The sequence below is a fragment of the Leptonotus elevatus genome, chromosome 21 (genome assembly GCF_054856555.1).
Source record: "Leptonotus elevatus isolate MCC_2025b chromosome 21, RoL_Lele_1.0, whole genome shotgun sequence".
Classification (NCBI taxonomy): domain Eukaryota; kingdom Metazoa; phylum Chordata; class Actinopteri; order Syngnathiformes; family Syngnathidae; genus Leptonotus; species Leptonotus elevatus.
In genome coordinates, this window is record NC_141259.1 from 6,366,196 (window position 1) to 6,390,099 (window position 23,904).

General features: G+C 39.0%; 1 protein-coding gene across 5 annotated transcripts in view; it reads right to left on the reverse strand.

Annotated features, from left to right (window-relative positions):
* Positions 1 to 23,904, reverse strand: part of ntng1a (netrin g1a) — a 95,963-nt gene that overhangs the window by 24,958 nt on the left and 47,101 nt on the right. For all 5 annotated transcript variants that reach the window (XM_086066036.1, XM_086066037.1, XM_086066035.1 and 2 more), the window contains exon 4: positions 6,917 to 7,089. In XM_086066036.1, the coding sequence (XP_085922162.1) occupies positions 6,917 to 7,089 (173 nt within the window). The remainder of the gene's footprint in view (positions 1 to 6,916; positions 7,090 to 23,904) is intronic.

Here is a 23,904-nt window from a genome sequence, read left to right on the forward strand (position 1 = left end):
GGGCTGTATTGCACCCATGTAACTGGACTTTTTTTTATTTTTAATTTTTAATAAATTATTGATTACTGTAATTGATTTTTTCACCCACTTTTGATTTGTGTCTTAAGAACTGCCAAATGATCACTGGGCTGTTACTTGTAATTGCTTTGATCATTACAAAGGGGACAATTACGTGTCCATTTCATTTGGAAGAGTTAGGCTTAATTGAAATTAAAGCTCCTTTTAATTATAACCGGCCAGTCTCGGGCGTACCTGTCTCTTGCTAGAAGTCAGCTGGGATAGGCTCCAGCATACCCGTGGCTTTAATGAGGATAAGCGGTATAGAAACTGGATGGATGGATTTTACGGCACAAGCCATGGTCCGTAGAGAGTTTCCACAGCATCAGAGGGATCTCATTATTCAAAGTTATAAGACAGGAGAAGGGTACAAAAGAATTTCCTCTGCATTAAACACAAGGTGTGTCAGGAAAGTTCCAGGACTGATGTCATAAAAGATACATTTCAAACACAAAAATATATATTCCACAAACATCTACAAGGACAATCTGTGGCGTCTGCTTCGTCCGTGGGCTTCACCATGGCAACATGCCTGCTTACAATGCCCTGAGCATCTGACAGTTCCTAGCCGAGATCATCATGCTGTGTGATTTTTTTTTCTCTTTCCTATGATGAAGCTGGTCACCAAGGGGACATGTTTTGAACACAAGAACTACATCAAGATGGCTGCAACGACGGAGCTGCAAAGTATTCCAGAAGAATCCTTTGAGGAGTGCATGCGAGCGAGCGAGAAGGCTAGGTAAGTGTTTTAGACTCTATTGGGATTACTTTTGAAGAGAAAGCTTGTAGTTTGGATTTGAAATGTATCTTTTGTGACACCAGTCCACCTGGAATTTACCCTGGAATACAGTGAAGACAGTAAACATGATGAGAAAATATAGCACAACCGTGATATTAACAACAACTGGATGTCCCTCCAGAATTAATGAACACATGAGAAGGAAATTGGTCAAAAAGGCTGCCAGGAAGCAATACAGATAGCTGTTTAGTACGTGACAACAATTTCCTGTGTATTTTTGGGCTAAGAAATCCAAGATCACAAAGAAAAAGAAACAATTGAGAACTCAATTTTGATCAAAATGCTAAATCAAGTACACTTATGTAGCACGTTATCTTCATCACATTTGCTTTACAAATTTCCTTATATTCATTTATTCGAAGAGGTATCGAAGTGTAGCCTACACCGGCGCAATGTGACTATTTATATTTTCCTTTTAAGTGAATAAAAACTTATTTTTACATTAAGAATCCCATTTGAACAAGGGTGTGTAGTCTTTTAATGTGCACTGCATGCAGATTTAGCCTGAATTCATTTTCATTTAGGGGTGTCAAAATGAGTGTGTTAATTTTGAGTTAATTTAAAGTTTCTTTAATGCCACAATTTTTTTTCAACACGTGATTAATTACCGTAACCTTGCCAGCAAGATGGATTCTCGTGGTATTTGTGAGTTCACAAACTCCGGAGAATACATCTTGTACCGCTCCCGCTGATACGTTTGCAGCCGACCATTTTTAGGTCGGACCAATCAGGCGTTGTTTTAGGCAGGACGAAACCAACAAGTGCCGATGGCGGGGGGAAACAAACGAACCTAACAGATGAATGGATGCTGCAATTAATGATGTTCTCGCAGATTTACTCACAGTTTCCTTGTTGAATTTGAACAGCGAGAGGCGTTTCGTGCTTTTTTATCTCGTAAAGATGTCTGTGCTCCCCCACCCCCAAGACGAGACGGAAGACGAGATTTTCATCCGTTGCCTTGATTGGTCCAAACAAATGTGTAAAGATGCCGCATCGTCCAATCAGCTCGAAGTATTGTACAGCAAGTTTCCGCCTTTCCCGATCGGGTCTGCCGAGTGAAGTACCAGATTGATAATGTGAAGAACTCCCTTGAGTGAATCACAATTATCAATCTGGCTGGCGAGGTTCAAATTATCGCCCCTTACTTGGAAATCCTGTACTGGGGGAATTCCAGTCGCAACGCAGTAGACAGGTCCACGTCAAAATTTTGCAGTTATTCATTTAATAATAATGCATATATTTATGGAAACTGGGGTCAAGTTGTATTTTAAAATTAAAAAAATGTGCAGAATTTCACAAGTTACTTCATGTTAAAGATTAGATAGCTCTTAATATAAAAAGAAAAAAATGCACTGAGCTGTCACCAACATCTTCCAAATGCAATTATGCCATCTAGTGGCAGAAAAAATGACCTCAACACAAATCAATGCTCGCTTTTTATAGTACAGTACATCTTTTTAATTGTAACTAAATTTTAAGAATTTTTTATGAAATTACTTTATCAATGATTAAAAGATGCAACCTTATTTCTAATGTTTAACATTTTTTTCCACTATTATGTTAAGAGAATGAAAAAAATATTTTATTGTACATTTTATTGTACATTTAGAACAGATATAAAATGTGTGATTAATAATGAGTTAACTATTGAAGTCATGCGATTAATTACGATTACAATTTTTAATTGCCTGCCTGACACCCCAAGTTTAATCACATCCAAGGAAAACACAATGTGGATCTGTGGGGTGGTTATAGAATCAATGGATGTGTAACATTTTTTATTTTATTTTTTTTAATAATGTGCTGTCAATCCGGGCTCTAGGAAGGGTTATTTCACTCGCCCTTCTCAAGTCTCATAACAGGGATCCCTTGGGAGGGAGAATAAGTCATTAGTCGGTGGCCAGGAGCCTTCGAGCACCGGTGATGAATGCAGAAATCACAGCAGATGCAAGAGGGTGAAGGAGCAGGATAAAAACCTGAGCTTCAAATGGATACCAGCACACTCAAGCATATAAATGCAGCTCATAGTTTATTCTGATATATGAGCGGCAACGGGCAATGTGTATGTGCGATACTGTACTTCATTCCTCAACTGATTAATGAATTAAGTGGCAGTTAGTCTGTTTGTCATAATGGCCGATAAGAAGAATGAATACTTCATGTAATTAGCATTTTATTTAAGTGTTGCTGAACTACATCGGATGGGCAAAAACATTGAGTCACAACATAAGTATATACAAAAAGTTTACAATTCTAAAGTCAATAGGGAACATTCTAGAATTTTAAAATACAGTATAAGCAACATTGCAGGACATGTTATTTGTACAGACTTCACGTAAAGTATGCTGATCTTGCTTGGGTTTCATGTGTACAGGCAAAAAATAATTTAGTCATGTGCAGTCAAGTCACAAATAATATTTCACTGAACTTGTTCTATTTGCACATGATGTGAGTCCACCAACATAGGACATCAGATGTGAAGGCGGCGACCTACTTTTCTTCGCTTAAGAGTAGGAGTAAAGATGTGGTTACATGCTGGAGATATCTCATTCATCAACTGCAATATATTCTACAATGCCTTCAGGCATGTGCACAGATACTTGCTTAATTTTTAAAGGGGAAGTCCATTTTTCCATTTTGCAGGAATTAGCATTAGAATCTAGCTAAGTTTCATCATTATTCACAAATCTGTTTAAAACCCTGGGGAAAATAGCATTTTGCAACATGGCCCTGGTTGATCTCTTATACTCTGCTGCCACCTGCTGGCCGTTTTTGTAATAACTACCATTGCTTCAAACGGTCTCTTATAGGTAGATAAGAAGAGAAATGGAGTAGGAGTTATCGTGAAGGAGGAGTTTGTTAGGAACGTCCTGGTGGTAAAAAGAGTGTCAGATAGAGTGATGAGCCTGAAGCTAGGAATCGAAGGTGTGATGATCAATGTTATTAGGGGGTATGCGCCACAGGTAGGATGTGAGCTGCAGGAGAAGGAGAACTTTTAGTTGGACCTTGACGAAATGATGCAGAGCATCCCTAGAAGTGAGAGAGTTGTCATTAGTGAAGACTTCAGTGGACACGTTGGTGCAAGAAACAGAGGTGATGAGGAGGTGATGGTCAAGTTTGGTATCCAGGAGAGGAACGCAGAAGGACAGATGGTGGTTGACTTTGCAAAAAGAATGGAGATGGCTGTCGCGAATACTTTTTTAAGAGCAGGAACATACGGTGATCTACAAGAGTGGAGGTAGGAGTACACAGGTAGCCTACATCTTGTGTAGACAGTGTAATTTGCAGGAGATCAGCGACTGCAAAGTAGTCGTAGGTGAGAGTGTAGGAAAAAGACAAAGACGGCAAAGGCAGAGCAGAGGACGAAATGTTGGAAGCTGAAAAAGGAAGAGTGTTGTATGACTTTCAGGAAGGAGTTGAGACGGGCTCTGGATGGTCAAGAGTTGCTTCCAAATGACTGGACAACTCCAGCAAATGTGATCAGGGAGACAGGTAGGACAGTCCTTGGTATGTCATCTGGAAGGAAATGGGATAAGGAGACTTGGTGGTGGAATGAGGAGGTGCAGAAGTGGATCCAGAGAAAGAGGTTAGCTAAGAAGAAGTGGGACACTGAGAGGACTGAATAAAGTAGAAAGGAGTACAGGGAAATGCAGCGTAAGGTGAAAGTAGAAGTGGCAAAGGCCAAACAAGGGGCTTACGATGACTTGTATGCTAGGTTGGACAGTAAGGAAGGAGAGACTGATCTATACAGGTTGGCAAGGCAAAGAGATAGAGATGGGAAGGACGTGCAACAGGTTAGGGTAATAAAGGGTAGGGATGGAAGTGTGTTGACAGATGCCAGTAGTGTGGTAGGAAGATGGAAAGAGTACTTTGAAGAGTTGATGAATGAGGAAAATGAGAGAGAACGAAGCGCAGAAGAGGTGACTGTTGTGGACCAGGAAGTAGCAAAGATTAGTAAGGATGAAGTAGGAAGGGCATTGAAGAGGATGAAGAGTGGAAAGGCACTCGGTCCTGATGATACACCTGTGGAAGTATGGAAGTGCCTAGGAGAAGAGGAATTTCTGACTGGGTTGTTCAACAAGATCTTAGATAGTGAGAAGATGCCTAAGGAATGGAGGAGAAGTGTGATGATGCCCATTTTTAAGAACAAGGGAGATGGGCAGAGTTGTGGCAACCACAGAGGAATAAAGCTGATGAGCCACACAATGAAGCTTTGGGAAAGAGTACTGAGGGCAGAGGTGAACATTTGTGAGCAGCAGTATGGTTTCATGCCAAAACAAAAAAAGAGTACCACAGATGCAGTATTTGCTTTGAGGATGTTGATAGAGAAGTACAGAGAAGGTCAGATGGAGCTGCATTGTGTCTTTGTAGATCTGGAGAAAGCTTATGACAGGGTGCCCAGAGAGGAACTGTGGTTTTGTATGAGGAAGTCTGGAGTAGCAGAGAAGTATGTTCAAGTGGTGCATGGCATTTATGAGGACTGTAAGGCAGCGGTGAGGTGTGCTGTAGGTGTGACGGAGGAGTTCAAAGTGGAGGTGGGACTACATCAGGGATCAGCTCTGAGCCCCTTCTTGTTCACTATGGTAATAGACAGGAGGACAGATGAGGTTAAACAGGAATCTCCATGGCTTGTGATGTTTGCAGATGACATTGTAATCTGTAGTGAGAGCAGGGAACAGGTGGAGGAGAAGCCCTGGAAAGTAGGGGAATGAAGGTTAGCCGTAGCAAGATGGAGTATCTGTGTGTGAATGGGAGGGACTCAAGTGGAAGAGTAAGGTTACAGGGAGAAGAGACCAAGAAGGTGGAGGAGTTTTAAGTATTTAAGGCCAACAGTCCAGAGCAATGGAGAGTGTAGAAGTGAAGAAGCGTGTGCAGGCAGGCTGGAACGGGTGGAGAAAAGTGTCAGGTGTGATGTGTGATAGAAGAGTTTCAGCTAAAATGAAAGGAAAGGTTTATAAAACTGGGGTGAGACCAGCAATGTTGTTTGGTCTGGAGACAGTGCCACTGAGGAAAAGACAGGAGGCAGAGTTGGAGGTGGCAGAGATGAAGATGCTGAGGTTCTCTTTGGGAGTGACCAGGATGGATAAAATCAGGAAGAGGGACATCACATGTTAGAGGCTTTGGAGATAAAGTCAGAGAGGCCAGACTGAGATAGTTTGGACATGTCCAGAGGAGAGATAGTGAGTATATTGGCAGAAGGATGCTGAGTTTCCAAATGCCAGGCAGGAGGTCTAGAGGAAGACCAAAGAGGAGGTTTATGGATGTAGTTAAAGAGGACATGAAGGTAGTTGGTGTGAGAGCAAAGGATGCAGAGGACGGGGTTAGATGGAAGAAACTGATTTGCTGTGACAACCCCTGAAGGGAAAAGCTGAAAGGAAAAGAAGAAGAAGCTTCACGCGTTGCATTAAAGCCTTCTGTATGCTCTAGCATAAACTCCCCCTCATAAAAAAAAAACATATAAATAGATTTTTGGGACCATGGTAATATTTAAAATAGAACGTTTTGGGAGCAAATGAGTTAATCACAATGTTATGTTTAGACTAGTGAGGTCACATTTAACATACTGTCAAGAAATGTTTAATGTTGACTTCCCCTTTAAGTTATTTTCAAGTCTTTTTATTACATTAAAAAGTTACACTATTTCATTATAGTGTTTTGATTGTGTTCACAAAACGTAAAAAATAAATAAAAACTTTTTTTTTTTGCTTGAGCACCTGCCTCCCAAAAAGTCTGTATCTGTAGTCTGCCATTTAGACACATTTCTCTCTAGACCACAAAAAAAAGCCTTAACGAAGTTGCCTTTTGTCTCTTTGAAACCCTGTTAATTGCCTCGTGTTGCCTTGAAGCAGTCAGACAAGTCACTGTCTTACTTTTCAAATTGTTATCGTCAGAAGTCAAAGATGATGATGTGGGATGCTGCTAATTGGGTATCAACTCTTGCCAGCTGTCTGTACTGAAGTCTTCACTTTCATTGTGTCTTTTTTTCCTGCCAAACACCTGTCACGTGACCCGTCACTATTGCTAATCAACTGTGCGTGTAATGAGAGAGTGTGTACTCACATATATTTGCAGTGCCTTTCGGGATTGGCAGGTAGGAGCCGGCGCTCCACGCTCTGCCTTGGTAGTTCCTCTTACAGCGGCCACAATCGGGCCCGGTGGTGTTGTGTTCACACTCGCAGCTAAGCTTGTCTTTGTCAAACACACAGCTGTTGGCGTGAAGGTTGCACTTGCACCTGTCAAAGAGGGGACAGGGGTGGAGTTGAAAATGACAAAGGCGTCAACGCGGGTAAAATTTCCACTTCAGGGTTTTATATAGTTGGACAAGCCAGGTGGAGGCCTGCGTGTCCTTAGTTGAAGGCGACATAAAGCAGATAAAACAGCCTCCTCTCAGACTTCAAGAGGGATTCAAAGGAGGAAGGTGAGTCGGGAAAAAAGACAAACCTGGCTTCTTTATATCCCTTTCCCGTCTGTTCTCGCTAAGGTTTAATTGTCCCACAGGAGGATGCATAGCTGTTGCAAGGTCACAGCCGATAGTTGAGGGATTTGGAACGAGAGGACAAAAGGCTGAGGAACACAAGCCCGGTGAAACAGTGGAACAGACATGGGGAGAATAAAAGGCAAGGAGCTCGTAATTCTGAAAAGTAATGAATAGCTCAAAGTTAGCCAGAGGGCAGCATGGAGCCACATCTACACTCTCCGTCAGGGATTAATATGAGATGAGCTCTCAGAAGCATATTTTCAGTGTGGACTCCCTTAAGGTGCACTAAATCCTCACTCACACTACATTCATTCAACAATGGACTCGACAAATTCATTTTCGACTGTCCCTAGAAGAGCATTGAGGGGATGTCATTACTTTCTTTAATTAATGATCCACATCGTTCGCCTTGTGATGTACTCACAGAAACATATAAACGGCTAAAGTTGGAACATATTTTAAGAAGAAATTTGCAATTTTCTGGAAAGGCACCTAAAGTCACGGTAACTTGGCAGCCTTGGCCTTTTAAGTTCAATTCTTGATTTTGAAGTCCTCTTATTTTCTTACAGTTGAATGCAAATGTGGAGTAAATATTTTTGACTAGCAAATTTGCATATGTTTAAACTTATTTAAATAAGTTTGAAGGTATTTGCAAGTACGTTAAAATATATTTGTAAGTATTAACATTTTTTACAACAAAAATACGTTTGAAGGTATTTCCAAATTCCTTTAAACGTAGTTGCAAGTACGATCTAACATATTTTCAAATAAGTTCGAACATATTTGCAAGTATATGTAAAGATTTTTGACTGGCAAATATGTTTAAAAGTATTTGCAAATACGTTCGAACATACTTGTAAATATGTTCAAATATATTTACAAGTATGGTCGAACATATTTGCATGTGTTAACATTTTTGACCGGAAAACAAATTCATTCAAACGTTTTAACATATTTGCAAGTATGTGTAAACATTTGTAACTTTTAAACACAAATACATTAAAAACATATTTGAAAATACTTTTGTTTGCAAATACATTTGAATATATTGGATTGGATATAATCGAAAATAACACATAGATGTTGCAAGACTGCATACAAACTTTAGGTTCACTTTAATTTCCATGTTTATGTGTTATTATTATTATTATTATTGCAACACTAGGTCAATTCAAACTTTCTGTGTCATTTATTCATTTTCTTGCAGTCCTCAACAATGAAATCGGAAGTCAGAAGTAGACATTAAGGTGGAATATAAAATATGCAAAAGCTTAGCAGAAGGATGGTTCGTTTTCAAAGATAATCCATTGTTGCTAAATTTACTATGACTCACCATCTAAAGGCAATGTTGGCTGCAACTTCACTTAACTTCCACCCAGCATGACTCACTGTAGATTAGCACTGTGCTTGTTTTTGTTTATTTTAGGGGGAAAATCCTCAGGCGGGCTGCATGGCAACATCCGAGCTCTCGTTTGAAAGTGCCCTTTCATTCAGCGTCTGAGGTGAATGGCATATCTCTACTTGTTTCCTCAGGCTGCCAGATGGAGACGTTCACGAAGGTGTTGAAGGGCCAGATGACACAGATAGCCCCACAGTGGTCACAGACGTCATTGTGAAAACCTCCAGTGACAACAAGCTCACCCTTATTTACCAAAGCTTAGCCTCAAGCCAGAATACACATGACAGTTGGAGGAAAAGCTAAGTCTTAAACCACTCACTTCTTGATATTCACTGTCTCCTACTTACCCTGAATTAGCAGGCTGTCTTTTTAGTAGGATTAGCTCGTTTCAGGTCAATGAAATACACAAACAGTATTTGGAGCAAAAAGTAGATATGTCATTATAAAACACATTTTGGTCTTTTTAAGTTGTGATGTTGTGATTTCACGCATACACATCACAGCAAGGACGAGATGACCAGTAATGTTATTTATGCTTTTTGCTAAAAAAATTTTTTTTTAGCTTAGTAGAGAAAAAAAAACAAGTGAACCTTTTAGTCATAGCCCAGTATGTGTTTGAGTGTGTTTGTGGAGTCCTTTCTGGTTAAACCTTTAGCTTATTCAACATCACAGACATTTTAATCAGAGTTAAAAGATGATAGCTCCATCGGCATAATGGCTGCCAGTTGGGCCCGCAGGGTGTCAAAGACACGCCATGCTGCCAATGGAAATTGGCCTCCGAATGTACAGATATCCACTAAGGTGGCGTCTCTGAAAAAGATTCACATTACTCATGCATTTCATTTTATTTTCTGAATGTATGAAGAGTTTCAACATTATAATAGTATTTCACTCGCCTTTCCATGAAAATAAATTACAGATACATTTACTTTTATTACCTATTACTAAATCAAAATAGACAAGATTGTATAAATGAAAATGTCACATTTCCAAAAAGCCAACCATGGGGTGTAAATTTTGCATATTAAAATAACTGGCAATACAACAGAAGAGGAGCTGCATGCATCGCTGGCTTCGTGTCAAACATCGAGTCAAACAGTATGTACGTACTTATCACTCGCTATGATCATCAATTACTGCATGTATTAACCGATGCAGAATCTGTGTCATAATGCATCTAGGAATCAATAATTTTTCCCACCATTAATAAAAACCTTAATTGCAGAATCAATTCATATGTTCATTATCTTAAACTCACCACACACCATATTGTAATAGCAAAATTGCAAAATTGTCCAAGTCAACTTCCTATCACACGATCAATAAAGTCATGCAGGCCATGTTAATCTGCAATGGTTGAATTGGAAAACCTAAACTCTGCTTGGTTTTTGGTTCCCCGCGAACCCCGCCGAAAAGTTGTCTTAAAAATGAGTTAGTTAATTATGCTATTAAGCTAAAGATATAAAAGCTAACAAACTTCAATACCATTTTTTCAGTCATTTTTGTAGCATGTAAATGTGAAATAAGGATATAGTTGGAGTCTATTTCTAACCAACATTAGACAACCTACACTTTGGGTCTTCTTGTTTATTTTCTCCCAGAAACAGTTGGCATAAAAACGACTGAGGTGATTGTGCTATTAAGCTAACAGTACGAAAGCAAGCTTCAATTTAAATACAATTTTCAGTCATTTTTTGTAGCATGTAAATGTGAAATCAGAATACAGTTGGAGTCCATTTCTTACCAACATTGGACCACCTACATTTTTTGTCTTCTTGTTTGTTGACTTTTGTTGTTGTTGAAATAGTTAGCTTAAAAATGATTTAGTTAACATACTATTAAGCTAATGATATGAAAGCTAACTTCAATACAATTTTTTGTAGCACGTAAATGTGAAATCAGAATACAGTTGGAGTCTATTTCTGACCAACATTTTACAGCCTACACATTTTGTCTTCTTGTTGACTTTTTGTTCTAGAAACACTTAGCTTAAAATGTATTTAGCTAACATGCTATTAAGCTAACAAAATGAAAGCTAACTTAAACTCCAATATGATTTTCAGTCATTTTTTGTAGCATGTAAATGTGAAATCAGGATCTAGTCGCAGTCTATTCCGGACCAACATGGTACAACCTACAGTTTGTGTCCCACATGGGTAATTACTGGATTCTAGTAGACCTCTTCCAGCGTCAAAAATGCTAACTGTCAAGGTACCATTTAAGTCACAAAATATTTTCCCCCTAAAAGTACAATGATGTACTTTTCCCCCCAGAGTGAATAAGCAGCCACACACAAGGTGGGCTGAGGTACAAGATGATATCTGGTTGAATGACCTTGAGGTGTGTGCACACGTGATTTGTCAACAGTGGAAGCGATAATTGCGTCGCACCAAAGGAAACATACAGAACACTATTTTTGTCTCAGCTGATCTCCCCGAACACACACACACAGCACTTCTTCGATACACAACCCTCTTCCCCCTGTGACGCATAGCTCACAGCTGCTTTCTGTGTCCTGCTCCACATGTTATCTGGTAATTGCCTTCACCACCGCTTACTACCAGGCTGCAGTGTATCGTGGGAAGCACCATTTCCCCCTGGGATGGACCTAAGTCCTCAAACTTGCCGTAATGATACCCTTCTTCCCCCAACCTTTCGCAAGTATTCAATTGGGGGGAAAAAAATGGAGGTGTGGGGAGGAAACTTGCAGAATTCCCCGTGGTTCTTCATCTTCAATCTCCATTTCTATTTACCGCCATGAGGAAACACAAGTAAACGTGAAACAACTGACAGGTGCTGTGATATTATGTACAGGTAGTAAACATGAAATAATACAGACTGTTTACACAGGCTTTTAGACAGCACCTCTCGGGCATTTTTCATTAAGAGAATAAACATTCTGCACTAGAGAGACGTCGATGAAAATGTATTAGAGTGCGAGGAAATATGAAACCAGGCAGCACTGGGTACCTTCGCCAATTTGAGTCTAAATTCTAAATCTGCCTGACTTAATTAACCATTGCAGCTCACATGACCACAATATAAATTTTACCGTAACAGCTAACAAAATCTGCACCAAAATGTATTTTCATAGAAATCAGCAACCCTGGTAACTAACAAATCAACAGCTGCCAGAGGTAACACTTTACCTCTTATTTCGATGCAGTGCAGTTCTCCATCACCGCAAACTACAACTACAAATGTTGAATTTTTGATACCGGTGTTTATTTTTTTATGACACAGGTGCACAGTCTCTCACCACTGTTGGCTGTTGAATTTACTACAAGAAGTTGTAAGCAAAGAAGCATGCAGAGTGTGAGGTAGAGCTGGGGTCAGTGATGAATTGAAAATGCATTATAAAAACAAGCGACATTTTAAATATGTTGTATTTGGTTACTTGATTATTCACAGGTCCAAACTTTTGCATACAGAAAAAATAAAGGATGTGAGGACATTATCTGACTTTATTACACACTAAAACCAATACATCAAGCGATTATGTGTTTTTTTTTTGTACACCTGTTAAAGGCAAACAGTTTGGGATTTGTCATGATTTTGGGTGTCCCACAGCTCGGTATCCCACTAGAATAGATCCGTTTCTGCCCTGAGCAGATCTCCACATTCAAAACTAGCAATAGGTACTAAGTTGACAATTCTAAATGCGTTTTTATTTACTTGAGGATCTTAGTAATTAATGTGAAACAAATAAGATCTTGACACAGAAAATACGGCAGAAAATGAAGCAAAACCTTTTTTTTTATTCAAGTCAAATTTATAATTAGTGGTAGTTGTAAGTAAGGTGTCTCACACAACATGGGGGGTGGGGGTGTGTGTATATATATATATATATATATATATATATATATATGCTGAGGGCCACTAGAAAATGGATAGCGGACCACAAATGGCCGCAAATGGCGAAAGGATTCTGTCATAATGTTTACTACAATTGTAATTGCTCATATTTCAAGATGATAATTCTCACATTAATTACACTGTATGTTAAAAAAAAAGTTTTGAAAAAAGGGCATGTTTCCTTCCTAGTGCCAGTGATAATTTTGTCAACTAAAAATTTTCGGCATATTTCTCATCAACAATTTTTTTCTCAGACGAAAATGAGACAAAGATTAAGGATTAAACTCAGGGCAATTGTGCACTTTTTTCTTATTTAGGTGAAAACTAAGTTTTAAAACGGCATATTATTGTCAGTTCATATTTCATTGAAACAAATTGTAATAAAGACATTGTTGTGTTAAATGTGTCTTGCTTGTTAAACTACAGTTACAAATAGGTGTTATAATGTGTCTGTATAAAAATTGAAATGTATGCTGAAGGAAAACACCGACTAAAATGTCAACTTAGTCGACTAAAATTGCTTTTAATTTCGTCGACTAAAATTGGATTAAAACTGAAATACAGATGACTAAATTATGACTAAAGCTTTAATTAATTTTAGTCACAAGACTATAACTAAAACTAAATTAAACATTTATTGTCAAAATTAACACTTAGTGATGGTCCTGCACCTTAAGTTCATTTATGGCCTCCCACACTAAAAGGTCAACGTAGCGCTTACCTGCATCAATCAAGTTGCGCTGTTCATCAAACCCACAGCCTCTGCAAATGTATAGAGTTGGACATGCGACCCAAACAGGAGTCAATCAGGAGGTGTTTACCGCCCGTGACATGCTAAGGAAGCTCAATATAATCAATATGTTGGCCTCAGTGATACAGCTCTGTGTTAAAGACTCAAGTGACAAGAGAATCCACTGCAGAGGCACACAAGACGGGCGTCGCTGAAATCACATTATGCTGGCTTATTTCATATGACAGGTATACATGTTCGTATAAAAACAAATGTATTTCAGTAGTTTATACAAAAAGAGAAATCTGAATATTATACATATTCATTAAATGTTTTTCAAAATGTTAATTCCTGCCTAATTTGATGGTTTCCGCCATGATAATTCGAATACTTTCTTGTTGTTTTTGTTAGCTGTAAAGTATAATCAAAAATCCTGCGAATAAAATGTGTTTTCTTTGCCATAAAAATGATTTTAAAAAAAAGTGCCCCATTGTATTATACACATGTTCATAAAAAAAAATATATATATATATCAATGTTTATCGATACCCTGATTTGGGCATTTTCGTTGTTATATTGGCCCGTTATTGACGGATGCCCACCTTTCCGCGAGTGCGTCCGCATTTTCGGCGAGTGCTTTATGACGCAACGCCTCGAAAAACTGAGAAGGACCGTCTGTATTGACCTGAATCGACGGATGACAATCTGCTTCAGCTGGTGCTTTGTCTGTGTATTTCCATCGCGTCACAAAGCGCTCGTCGAAAATGTGTACATCTGTCAGTGATGGGGCCGACGGAGAGACATAGGGGCCCATCTCTGCCGGTACGGGTAGATGTTCCATTCCAACAGGATATCTAATGTCTAATGTTACAAATGTTTGAAATTGTGGGGAAAACTAGTCTAGCTAGCAGCAGCATTAATTGTTCACGCTTTCCATGACAAAACATGCAGCAAACATGGCGGTCCCTAGTTCAAAATCTTTCCAAATGCAGTAATGCACTTATTAGCGCCTTGGTACGGGATTTTGGTTGTGACATATTGTACTATACACGGGTACATATTATACACGGGATTTTATAGTATACGGTATATACAAATTGAAATTAATCTGAATTTTAAGATGAAAGTTTTTGGGAATAGTGTACAGTATATTTAATGAATAATAAAAACAAGTGGAAGTCATTCATTAAGTTAATCGTAAAGAAAAACACATAGCTAAAAAGACCAGCCATTTCCCCCTTTGGTAAACTTCCACTGTTTCACTGTTACTTAATACTGATGTCTGGACCAGTTTTTTTCCCATGGCAACGGCCATCGGGAGCCATAGCCAGAACCCGCCGCAGGGGCCCAAAGAGCAGGTGTAATTGCAGAAAACGTCGGCACTTTCCCAGATAGCACAGGGGTGAACTCTTCTCTCCCTTAACATCTCTTTCCTCTCTTAATCCCAGTGCGAGGTACCGTGGGAGCTTGTACCTGCCTTGATAGACCCGCCATTAACGGTTCTGCTCTCATGAAGAAGAAAAAAACCCAGTAGGATGCTTTTTTTGTATTTAATGACAATAAACGGATGAAAAACTCAAGAGGAGGAAGTGTGTAATATAATGTATATGGTGCGTGTGCTCAAGTTGTCAGAAGGATTTCCTCATTATTGCTTCTGTTAGGTAATGTTCCCAATAAGAAGTCAAAAATAGCAGAACAATATAAACTTAACAGATTTAGCTGATCAGGAATTAAGCCATAAATCGAGGGTCAACGTCTAACTAACAGTTTTACTGCTTTGAAACAGAGAAGCAAAGCCCACTGCAACAGATGAAATGAAGCATGTTAAGTGCACTCATCAGCCCTATAAGCGCAGTAATTCACCTTTATTGGTCTTTACTCTTATTTTAATCTTGTAGTGAGTACAAGTACTGACCGCCTCCTCCATTAATTTACTTTTCATTTCATAGCAGACAACTGTGGAAAATGTTGAAAAACACTTGAATACTAAATAACGAATGGGTCATCCACATTGAGATACTGACAAAGTTTCTGTTTCGCTATTAACTCATTCACTGCCATTGACGGTTGTAGACGTCAAAAATTAATTTGAACTATTTCTATTCATTTTTTCCACTTTTGTTAACAAGAGCATGAAAACCTTGTACATTTAGAACAGATATCAAATTTGTGATTAATAGTGAGTTAACTAGTGAAGTCATGCGATTAATTACGATTAACAATTTTAATCGCCTGACGTCCTTAATTTTTAATTATCTTTTTTTTTTTTTAATCGTGTCAGGCGATTTAAATTTGTGATGGTAATTAACTGCATGACTTTAACTCACGATTAAATAATTTTTTTCCTAGGTTTTCATACTCTTGTTAACAAAAGTGGAAAAAAATGTTAATAGAAATAGTTCAAATGAATTTTTGACGTCTATAGCCGTCAATGGCAGTGAATGAGTTAATATGTGGAAAAAAACCATGTAACTTGTTGAGCAGAATAAAAACAAATATGTTGACCTCCACACTGAACCTTGCCCAGCCCAATGCCCACTGGGAGTCATTTTGCTCCAATAACTTACATCAGCTCGCTAAAACCGCAAAGGTCTGGAAAACCCGATACAACACTTTTTCTTTGTCCAATTCTTATTCCTTTCCCTCTTTTGTTTGCGCCTGCTCTGCTTGAAGGCTAATGCACCGTCGGATGACCGCACATAATGAGCGTCTGCAGTCACTGGCTTTGCCCGAGAAGATAACTCTGGATCGGTTTTCATGACTCGATGCTCCCATTATCGAGCGTTTTTTATTCATCGGTCTGCGTCGTCTCCAGATCACAATCAAATATCTCGCTTGGGAAAATCGGGATGTTAGCACATCAACTCTGTTGTCGTGTGAGTGTGCATGCGGTTGTATGAATTATGCAAACAAACAGCATGAAGACGTAGCCGGCAATCTTTGGTTATAAATGTTTCAGTCTCAACTTAAGTTGAGAAAAAGTACCATGGCATATGGTTCGTCCATATTAATAACACTCTGGCCTCTATCATATATAGAGTTTGTAAAATGAGACAGAATGGTAATAATAACTAGACAAAGTGCAATTTCTGCAGAAATTGCGTGGTAATGCTGAAAAGATGAATGCAATTACCTGAATGCTAAGATTTGAATGCATGTGTTTATGAAGTCAATTGAAAGATAAATGATGTGAAAATTACAAATGTTTAACTTATTCACTGCCATTGACGGCTATAGACAACAAAAAATAATTTGAAATATTTCTATTAGTTTAACATGTTTTTACTATTGAAGTCATGTGATTAATTACAATTAAAAAAAATTATTGCCTGACACGATTTAAAAAAAAGAAAAGAAAAGATTAAAAATTAGGGGCGTCGTGCGATTAAATTTTTTAATTGTAATTAATCACATGACTTCACTAGTTAACTCACGATTAATCAAAAATTGTATATCTGTTCTAAATGTAGAATTAAAAAAATTCTACGTTTTCATACTCTTGTTATCAAAAGTGGAAAAAATGTTAAACTAATATAAATAGTTAAAATACATTTTTGACGTCTATAGCTGTCAACGGCAGTGAATGATTTAATTGTAGTAAAACTTGAACTGCAATCTGTCTAAAGTGGGATTTAATCATTTCAAAGAAATTATAATCCATTTTGTGATAAAATAGTCAGTTGATATCGAACCGTCGAATGTACTAAAATGTGATCCAAGCGGGGTTTGAACCCAGGTTCTCCGTGATGAGAAGCAATTGCTCTAAGCCAGAGGTGGGCCTCGAGGGCCGGAGTCCTGCAGGTTTTGCATGTTGCCCTTCTCCAACACAGCTGATTTATGATCAGCTCATCAGCAAGCTCTGCATAAGCCTGCTAACTGTTGATTGGAATCAGCTTGTGTCGGAAGTGAGAAACCTTCAAAACCTGCAGGACTCCGGCCCTCGAGGACCGAGATTGACTTGTTCAAATTCATGGCTAATGACAATAACATATATGGGAATGCTTCAGGTTTCTAACAGTCAACCTGACATTCCCCATAATGATTCGAAGAAATGGTTTAAATCAAATCGTTAGGCACAGCTGTTGTATCTGGCAGTTGACTCTCCGTGCCAAGAAGTCGTAAATATAAACATAAATATCAACAAAAAAAAGGAAAATGTACCATTATTATCTCATATTACTGCTTACTCATCATGTATTTCTTGAAGTTACAAAGGCAAGCGTTTCCATGTACTTCCACCAGTTATGGAATCATCAAGGGGGGCGGCGGTGTTGGGCCGTGGCGGTGCGAGTGGAGGGATGCAGCAAGTGAAGGAGAGGTCAATGAGGGGATTAGTCATGAAACCCTGACAGCGAGGACCATTAAGAAGATGGCTGCAGCCCACAAAGGGGGTGTGGGGGGAGTTTGGGCTGGGGGGGTGGGGGTGGGGGGGTGACAAGACACACCGAAAAAAGACCTCTCCATTAATGAAATGGGTCAGCACATGAATGTTGAATGTGGTCTGTCGACAGTGAGAAAGAGGAAAGGCCTGACATTCCTGGCAGTAGACAAATGGGCTCTCCAGAACCACAGATTTGACTTCATATTATTATTGTTATTATTATATTTACAGAAAGTTCTATAGCTATATATTATATATTTATGTCTTTTTTTTATTTCCAGGAAGTGATGTATGAAATCAAAGATTTTGCAGTTTCTTAATGCAAGAGTGTGTCTGCTGTTGTATTTACTGGATTTGTGTATTGTGGCAGTTTTTTTTTTTTCAAACTCAATTTACAACTTGGGGTCACTGGACATAGTCTGGGTGTGTCTGGGCCACATAAATAAATAAATAAAATACAACTAATCCATCTTCTTAATCCTTATTGATAACAATTCCAAACAGTTTTCTTTATGTATTGGAAGTAAACATTTGAAAAAAGTGAGTGGCTAAATTCAAATTGCGAATTCAGCAAAGTGAAGTACAGTTGCTAAAAAATTCGATGGAATATTCGTATTTTGTTCCCAGATTGATAGTCTAGTTTTTGTTTCATGCCATGTCAATACAGTAACAGGAATAAAAGGAATATTTCACGACAGCAATACATGTAATACATCTAGCCACAGAATGAGATTAAAGTGTACAAAAAAAATAATAATCTTGCCTGCCGCTTGAGAGGAGGAAAGGGATTTGTTGAGGTGTCGCGGGTCCTGTCATGTACTCTGCTGATAAAATCTTGATGTCGCTTGTAGCTCTGCTTGCCATATCTCTAAAGCAGTCCGACACCGCCGGTCTGTGATGAATAGTGAGGGACCTGCATGGCTAGTGTGGCTTTTACAAGTTCAATGTCGGCGACATCGACCCTTATCGCATGAATTTATTTGTACATAAATCTTTCAGTGAACTTGATGTGATCTCACAGTGTAGCAGCTCTTTGCTATTCACAGACATTTGCAGGATGTGGCTTTATGAGCGAGATAAGTGGATCCCTGTTTTGATAGAAGAAATACATTTTTCATTCAATTTTGGCTGAGAAATATCTGTGGGTGTCTGACATGCAAATGATTGAATGGGGGATACAAAAAAATTAATGCTAAAGTATGAATTCAGACATTAAAAAAACGTCAACTGTGGAGTGTTCTTTTTTTTAATACTTCATATTTTTTATAGTGGCAAAAAAACAAATCTTAACCTTGTGTTTTTCATTTCTCTTTTAACCAGCACGGCTGACAGCGGAGAAAGGTGGAACAAGGCACACCTTGTCCGGCCGGTTTCTTTGTTTCAATAAAGACTGTTGAATAATTCCTACAATACTTTCAATCTGCTTTAGGGTCCAACCAGTCGATAATATTCAACAAACGATCTGGCCACAAAATGGACCCCGTGGAATACGAATATGCTCTCTCAAACCAAAGCCATCTGGTTGGCCAGCACGAGTCGTTCCCGCTAGAGATTATGGAAGCTCTTCGGAGCCTTTCGTCCCATTTGGGCGTCCTGTGGGAACCAGCATTCCCAGCTAGCTATAATCGCAGATGCCACTTTTGATCAGCAGTCTATTACTTCGAGCAAAGATAGCCTTTATAAGTCGACGTGCAATTTCTGTAGAAATTGCGTGTGAATGCTGAAAGCTGAATGCTAATACTTGAATGCATGCGGAATGATGTGTAATACTTCAATGTAAGAATAACGTGAAATGACATTGAATAGCAACTGCGCCTCGAAAACCGTATTAAACACCTGGAAATGAAGATAAGTGGTATGTGAGGGAGTTGAATGCTGACTTAGTAAGTTGAAAGTCTGTCCCATTGAAATTTTTTACTTTTTATTTTTTTTTAATTCAACACTAAATTGTGGGAAACCTGTACGTATGTTGAATGAGAAAAATAAGAGCGCAGTTGCCGTGAATTTTTGGAGCAAGTTGAAACTGGAACGGTGTAAATCAGATTTTGTATATGGAAGTTGAAAGAGGACAAAAAAAGTTAAGAGAATACTATGAATAAGTATATTAAAGAATCTGAATAACCTAAGTTTGATGCAAATAAGTCCTGAGGTTTGCTGTTCTTTTGAAATAAATCAAATCATGTATTTTTTGTTTATGAACAACTCATTTGCTCCCCAAAAAGTATATATTCTATTTTAAATATTGCCATGGACCCCAAAAACATATTTATACGTTTTTATGTTTTTTAATTTTTTTTAATGCTAGAGCATAAAGAAGGCTTTGATGCAGCCTCTGACCCGAAGAGGTCGCTTAAAGCAATGGTAGTTAGCACAAAAAAATGGCCAGTAGGTGGCAGCAGAGTATAAGAGATCAGCCAGGACCATGTTGCAACAAGCTGTTGTCCCCAGTGTTTTCAACAGATATGTGAATATTGATGAAACTTAGCTACATACGAATGCTAATTGCCGCAAAATGGAGACACATATAAATATAATTTTTTTTCGTGATGAAAGAAGAGACTCAAATCTTTCTTGTTTTTATAGCAACAGAACATTCTGAATATTCTGTGGGCCTTGCAAAATCAGTCAAAACCCAGTAAAACAGACGAGAGCGAAGGGGGTTGCTTCAGTGAGAATGGCTGGGAGTGAATGAGTTAAGAGTCTGGAGGCCAGTAATAGACTGTGAAGCAAGTTATCGGTTGCAGACTTTTCTGGGAACTTCCACATCCTGGAAGCTTAGATGGGAGGTCAGGGCGCTTTGTAGAGTGGTCTAATCGCAAGCCTAAGGTAATGAACAAGTTGGCAGCCACAGATGAGACGGCATCGTTGCAGGATTTCATCTCCATATTGTTGTAGCTCTTGTTTTCTTGTTTTGTAGACTACTTCAGATTTTCCATCTTCTTGGCTACCCTTCTTGTTCCACTTCTAAATCACTATAAGTTAGATTTTCACTCGCTTTCTTTTTGTCAGTGTCTTTTGCTATTTCTATCATTTTTTGTCATCTATTATTTGTTTGTTGGAATTAGTAAATTCTTGTTTTCTTTAGTAGTTTCTTTGTCCGCATTATAATTTAGTTGGAATGAAAATTTTGTTAAATGCATCGGCCAACGTCATGGCCATTTCACGATCAGGAACATTTGATATTTGAAGAATAGCAAATTGCCATAAATTCATGTAATTTTAAGAAAATTGGCAGATATAGTTATTTCTTTAAAATGATCTGTCAGTGTTTTTTGAGGGAAATTGTATATATCAAAAGTACTAGTGGTATTGATGCATAGTATTGGTATCAGTGACTACTCAAGAGTTACTGGTATTCTGGGAAAAAAACTGCATTGCAGTACTCTTAATATTGCTTTTGCCGCAAGCTTCAATCAGACAGGAAACAGCTGGAGGTGAACCATCTATTGTTTGGGTTTAGAATATTAAAAATACAGCACAATAGCTTTAAGATGGCCTGTGTGTGGAAATGAGCAACTCAGCAAACAGAGACTAAGCAGTAAAATCCTTCCTTGTTCGTCCTGCCACTGGAATGTGAAAATGGTAAGCAGGGAATAGGCAGATAGAAGAGGCTTTAAAGAAAAGAAGGAATCCGTGCTTGGAAAAATGTGAAGACAGTGTTTGACACAAAGGTCCACCTGAGCATTTGTGCTTGCTCTCCTACTAAACATGGAGGACAGAAAAGTGACTTGACAGATGCCCTTGAACAACACATTTAAAGTCCCCTGAAGCAACAGAGCTCATTTCCCTCTACTAGGAAATTGTCCAACTTGTATATGAGGAAAGATTGCCATGTTGTTTTTTACCATGCACAATAAATTGGTAGTCAATTTCAGATGGTAGCTTGATTGACAGAAAATAACGTGAGCTCGGTTTCTGTCCTTTGCCATATGAGGACACAGACGTCGGTCAACTACTGCCTATGGCTATGCAGGAAACACCACACGCAGCAGCTGTGGTCTTTGGATAAGACGGTACACCTCATTGCTAACAAAAAGACACACATCACACCCTCTTTTCACACAACCACTATTAATATCAGTCATGTTTTATGGTTTTACCATTTGGTTGATAAGGCCAAGGCAATTTCCAATCTTCACAACAATCACAATAAAAATATAATGTCTGCGACTGGAAATGTTAAAAGCTACATCAATGCATTCAAATTCATTCTAGAATATTACGAAGAGCTGGGCATTAGTTGCATTTAGGAACACAGTGACCAGAGCAGTTCTGGTCCAGCAGAGAAAATAACTCATTTTGAGCTTGGTCAACCTAGGAAGTGAGAAAAGACAATCAATGGAAGGGAGGTGCAGAGAGATGTGTGGAAGTCAGGAGCAACAGGTTTCGTAGGTGATGATCGAAAAGTAGAAAAAGAGGGAAAGATGAAAATTGGCCTGGCCTGGATACAAAATGTTAGGCAGAATCAAAAGGGATGAACGGATGAGTGAATGAGGACGTTTTAAACATGAAATTAGGCTGTATTGGAATGTTGTTGGGGATGATGCAATCACCTTGACGAAACAAACACAACAAGCTTCCCATGATTAAATTCATCCCAGTACTTTTTTTTTTTTTTTTTTAGCTGAACCAAAAGAAGGGATATGGGTCATCAGACTGCAGCTGCACGTCTCTGAATAGCATGCGGTCTGGATGTAAGCAGATGGTCCACATTAGCACGACCAGTTAGTTGGCTTTTCCAACAAACATGACATTCTCCCACATGAGGACTTGTACAGACTGCTGATTGCCAATAGTCAAAAATGCAGAGCGTAGCACATCGTCAATAGATGCTTATGGTGGCAGACAGGGAGTGGGGAGATTGAGTGTGCGGGAAAAAGATGGACTAAGGGGGGAAGACAAGTGGAATGACTTATTCAACGGGGAACTGGACAGGAAGAAACATGAAATTAGCACAAATAGATTATCTGTCGACTACAGGCGGGCCTAAGAGCAAGCCAAGCACTGTGGCGGGAGGGAGCCAGGGAGGGAGGGAAAAAGGCAGATTGACTTTTTGTATGTTTCTCCCTTAAGGGAGAGCCATCACTCACCAAACTGCTGATATGTACATCCAACAGCACTCACGTACACTCAAGTACGATTAAAATGCACCAATTGAGGGAGAACAGAATAAAAACAATGATTACTGGGTGACATTTTTTATCACTGCTATTATTCTGTGATAGAATAGGGAGACAACTGCAGTCCATGTCCAAAATCTAAACTAATGTATCCCATTAAGTACAGATTCTTGACATACTGTAGGCCAGGTAAGGTGAAGATAAGTGTTAGAGGTGCTAACCCAGTAAGAAGACGTATTTACACCAAAGATATGATAATGTCTCTTCAGAAAGTGTACGGATCTGCCAAGATCAATTTGTTTGCCATAGCAGGTTCTTAGAAAATCAAACCCAGACCAGAAATGGTTGTTATCTATCTAGGGCCTAGGTGTCAAACTCCGGTCCTCGAGGGCCGAAGTCCTGCAGGTTTTGGGGGTTTCCCTCTTCCAACACAAGCTGATTCCAATCAGCAGGATCGCTATCAGGCTTATGCAGAGCTTGCTGATGAGCTGATCATATATTGGAGAACGGAAACATCCAAAACCTGCAGAGTTTAACACCTATGATCTAGAGGGTTTGTGGTCTACCACGAGACCCAATAAAACAAGTCTTGCTTTCCTTGGAGCAGGTTGGTGGACCTGTAGAATGTCAAGATGTTTTACCCATGTACCGTACACGCAAAAAACTCTTTCACACAAAATGAAAAAAATAAAAAATATTTGCCTGTGTCTTTCAGACAGAACTACCCGAAACAGGAGATTGTTGTGTCTGTGTTTGTTTATACAGCTGTTACGGCTTCTCGCCAACATGCACCGGTAGTTACACGTCTGATGTCTGGTGATTTAAGGGATTCTTGGGTGCTATACTTCACACCCTAGCCCCAGCTTCCCCCTATTCCTTTACACAAAGCCGCCCTTCCACTTCTGATTCCAACCTCAGAAGCTAGATCATTTGTGTGTCTGCTTCAACTGCCATTCCACAGGAAAAAAACAGGAAAGGGACGTTCCATGCCAAATCACCCCGAAAAAAGGAAAATTTGAACCAAGCCGATTTTGACTTAATGAAACTTGCTGTACTTGTTGACCGGAATGGCACAACGCTAAATA